Raw genomic sequence first — 4,410 nt, forward strand, 5'->3', positions numbered from 1 at the left:
CTATTAATTCTTTGATGTGTTTTTGCTGTGTTTCTCCTTTAATTTTCTTGAGTATGTTGAATTTAATGATGTCTAGCTAAATTCTCTTAATTAGGGTTTAGATGGATTTTGATTTTAAGATTATATAGTTATTTGTTTAATTCAATTCAAGACCTTTATTATTTGCATGAGGAATTTTTATTGCTATACTTAATGCTTTAAAAGAATTGGCCAATCTTTTAATGATTTGATGGTTCATGCATGACTGACCAAAGGATTGTTATGAATTAGATCTCTAGGCAATAAAAATCACATGATAGACTATGATATCGAAAGATGATTAGCTCATGTATGGGAATCAAGAAAGCTTAGTGAGTCAAATCCCCTTCTACGATTAGAGGTTCCCAAATAAATTAATGCTTATTTTTCCGTTTGACAACCACTTAGAAATTTGATGGCAGAATTGGATTAATAAATGATTAATATGACTTGAGAAAGCTTATTAATTAATTTAGGGAAATCCACCATCACATGCAAGTAACTTTAGTATACCTTAGGGTAATTTCAGTCTTGAGTTGGATTAAATAGATAATTATATAACCTTGATTTAATGAAATCTAAACCCTAACTGCATTCATCCATTAATTCAGTTTTTATTAAGTTCTGGGATTTGCATTAATTCTTTTAGTTTTTGTTCATTCAATTGATTCACAAGTTCAACCTAGGTTAGTTTAAAATTGATTTGGTACTGTGATATAGTCTCTGTGGGATCGACACGTTTCTCATCATTATACGCACATTTGACTAAGGTACACTTGCCTGAATTAACTATGCATAAATCACACAACAAGTTTTTGGCAACGTTTCCGAGGACTAGTTTATTGCATATCAAAACTACCTGAATTAGCCTTAGATTGAACATCTATTTGTTTTATTTTTGGATTTAAAATTTTCCATTTCAATTTTTGTTGGGTTCGGCTTTATAAAATTTTTTATTTTTTTTTCTCTTTCTTTTTCTTTTCTTTGAAGGTTCCTCGTGCATGACATGCACTAGTGGTGGAGAATTAATACCCCTTGATCAAGAAATTGAAAGAACTTTGAAAAAGAGAACGAGGGAGAGAAAGAACAAGATGGCTCAAGACCAAAATAATTCAAGGACATTGATCTCCTATGCTATACCTACTCTGGATGGTACTACATCAAGCATTAGAAGGCTGAATGTGCAAGCAAACAATTTCGAGATTAAGCCTACAATTATTCAGATGATCCAGATGAGTGTGCAATTTTCTGGCCCCAATGATGACCCTAACTCTCATATTGCTAATTTTCTTGAAATATGTGATACTTTTAAGCATAATGGAGTTAGTGATGATGCCATTAGACTTAGGTTATTTCCTTTCTCCTTAAGGGATAAAGCAAAAGATTGGCTTAACTCTCTTCCTCCAAGTTCGATTACTACATGGGATGACTTGGTGCAAAAGTTTTTATCTAAGTATTTTTCACCTGCTAAAACGGCTGAATTAAGAAATGACATAACAATTTTTTCTCAATTTGAAAATGAAACTTTATATGAGTCGTGGGAGAGATTTAAGGAACTGCTTAGGAAGTGTCCTCACCATAGTCTACCTGTTTGGATGCAAGTGCACACTTTTTATAGTGGCATTAATCAATCTAATCATTCAATGTTAGATGCAATTGCAGGTGGTACCCTTATGAGAAAAACTCCCGAAGAAGCATATGAACTTTTGGAGGAGATTGCGGCCAAAAGCTATCAATGGGGCAATGTGAGAGCAAATAAAAAGGGAGTTGGAATTTATAATGTTAATTCTATCTCTACTTTATTAGCTTAACTTGCTGCATTAAATAAGAAATTAGAAAATTTGGGGGTTTCAACTATAAGTATTTCTTCTGTTCCCTTCCCTTCTTGTGAGCTTTGTGGTTAAGGGGGACACGCTAGTGTAAACTGTCAAGTAGGAAATCCATTTTCTACTTCTTCTGAACAAGCTAATTTTGTTTCTTATGGTGGCAATAGGTCCAATTTCAATTCCTACTCCAACACTTACAATCCAGGATGAAGAAGCCATCCAATTTTTTTTTTGGCGTAATAACCAAAAAAGAGCACCTACCGGCTTTTAGCAGCAACAACAACAAAATCCATAAGAGAAGAAGCCAAATTTAGAGGATATGATGGCAAAATTTATCAATAGTACGGAGGCAAGAATTCAAGGGATAGAAACTCAAATTGGACAATTTGCTTAAACAATTTCGACAAGGCCACAAGGAGGATTATCTAGCAATACCGAGAAGAATCCTGGGGAACAAGTAAAGGCCATCACTCTACGAAGTGGAAAAGAATGTAGAAAATAAGAAAAAGATGATGACCAGGTAAAAGAGGAAGAAAGCCGAAACCTTGAAGCCAAAGAAGGAGACTATGAGTCATCAATGGAGAAAAAGGGAAGTTCTTCTACTCTTAATTTAAAATCATACAAACTCCCTCTTCCTTTTCCTAAAAGATTTCTTAAGGCTAACTTGGATAAGCAATTTGCTAAATTTCTAGAGGTGTTTCAAAAGTTGCATATTAACATTCCTCTTCTTGATGCTATTTCTCTTATACCAAGTTATGCCAATTTTTTTAAGGAAATAATTTCAAACAATAGAAAATTGGAGGAGTTTGAGATGGTAAAACTTAATGAGGAATGCTCAGCAATCCTACAAAATAAATTACCTCCAAAACTCAAGGATCCAAGGAACTTCTCTATTCCGTGCACCATTGGCGAAATTAATTTTGATAAGGCTTTATGTGATCTTGGTGCAAGCATTAATTTGATGTCTTTTTCTGTCTTCAAGAAGCTTGGGTTGAAGGAGCCAACACCTACCACTATTTCTCTACAATTGGCTGACAGAAGTATCAAATTTCCAAGGGGAGTAGTGGAAGATGTTTTGGTAAAAGTAGATAAATTTATTTTTCCTATTGACTTCGCCGTTTTGGATATGGAAGAAGATTATGATATTCCCCTAATTTTAGGGAGACCTTTTCTTTCCACAAGAAGAGCTTTAATTGATGTCCAACAAGGAAAACTTAGCCTTAGGATTAATGATGATGAAGTTATTTTTAATGTGTTTAAGGCTATGAAACATTCTAATGATGAAAAAGAAGTCTTAATGATAGATTGCATTGATGATTTGGTAGAAAGAAAATTTCATGCATTTAGGTTAGATGATCCTATAGAAAATTGCATTGCTAACTCTTTTAATGTGAATGACTAAATTTTAGATGAGAAGCATAAGGAGGCCATAGGCTATTTGGGAGAAAAGCAAAGAGGATTCATGACAAAAAGAGAAAAATTTATGCCTTTGGATATTTCTTCCTCTTCTTTAAAAGCCAAGCCATCAATCGAGAAGCCTCCTACTCTTGAACTTAAACATCTTCCTTCGCATTTAAAATATGTTTATTTGGGGAATTCATCTACCTTACCTGTGATTATTTCTTCTTATTTGACAGGTCTTGAAGAAGAAAAGTTGATAAGGGTGCTTAGGGAACACAAAAGGGCGATTGGATGGAGCATTGGCGACATTCAAGGAATAAGTCCATCAGTTTGCATGCACAAAATCATGATGGAAGAAGAATTCAAGCCTATGGTACAGCCCCAAAGGAGGTTAAATCCCAATATGAAAGAGGTAGTAAAGAAAGAGGTGATAAAATGGCTTGATTCAGGTATTATCTTTCCTTTCTCTGATTCTTTTTGGATAAGTCCTGTGCAAGTTATGCCAAAAAAGGGTGGGACCACTGTAGTCGAAAATGAAAATAATGAATTAATCCCTACAAGGACAGTAACAGGTTGGAGGGTATGTATCGACTACAGGAAATTGAATGATGCTATTAGAAAAAATCATTTTCCCCTTCCTTTTATTGATCAAACAATTAAAAAACTTCCTGGTCAGGAATTTTATTATTTTCTTGATGGTTATTCTGGTTATCACTAAATTCCCATTGCTCCTGAAGACCAAGAGAAAACTACTTTTACATGCCCTTATAGAACATTTGCATTTAGGAGAATGCCTTTTGGTTTGTACAATGCTCCTGCTACTTTTCAAAGATGCATGATGTCTCTATTTTCAGATTTCATTGATGATTTTATGGAGATATTTATGGATGACTTCTCTATTTTTGGATCTTCATTCGATGCATGGTTGCATAGTTTTCCTTGGTGCTTAAAAGATGTGAGGAATCTAACCTTATTCTTAATTGGGAAAAATGTCATTTTATGGTTAGGGAATGAATTGTTTTAGGCCACAAAGTATCTTCTAAAGGTATTGAAGTGGACAGAGCTAAGATTGAATTAATTGAGAAACTTCCCCCTCCAAAATCTTTGAAAGAAGTTAGAGGCTTTTTGGGACATGCAGGTTTTTATAGAAGGTTCACTAAGGACT

General features: G+C 34.1%; 1 protein-coding gene and 1 non-coding gene across 2 annotated transcripts; one reads left to right on the top strand and one right to left on the bottom strand.

The window, feature by feature from the left end:
• Positions 1-1,496: 1,496 nt before the first annotated feature.
• Positions 1,497-1,603, bottom strand: LOC148802580 (small nucleolar RNA R71). The gene has a single exon (XR_016083230.1). It is a non-coding gene; the product is annotated as a small nucleolar RNA R71 (small nucleolar RNA).
• Positions 1,604-2,421: 818 nt separating this feature from the next.
• LOC104589882 (uncharacterized) lies at positions 2,422-3,246 on the top strand. The gene has a single exon (XM_010248332.1). It carries the CDS (start codon positions 2,422-2,424, stop codon positions 3,244-3,246), a length of 825 nt encoding a protein of 274 aa, XP_010246634.1.
• Positions 3,247-4,410: the final 1,164 nt, after the last annotated feature.

The sequence above is a fragment of the Nelumbo nucifera genome, chromosome 2, assembly GCF_055504915.1.
Source record: "Nelumbo nucifera cultivar China Antique chromosome 2, China Antique-T2T, whole genome shotgun sequence".
Lineage (NCBI taxonomy): Eukaryota > Viridiplantae > Streptophyta > Magnoliopsida > Proteales > Nelumbonaceae > Nelumbo > Nelumbo nucifera.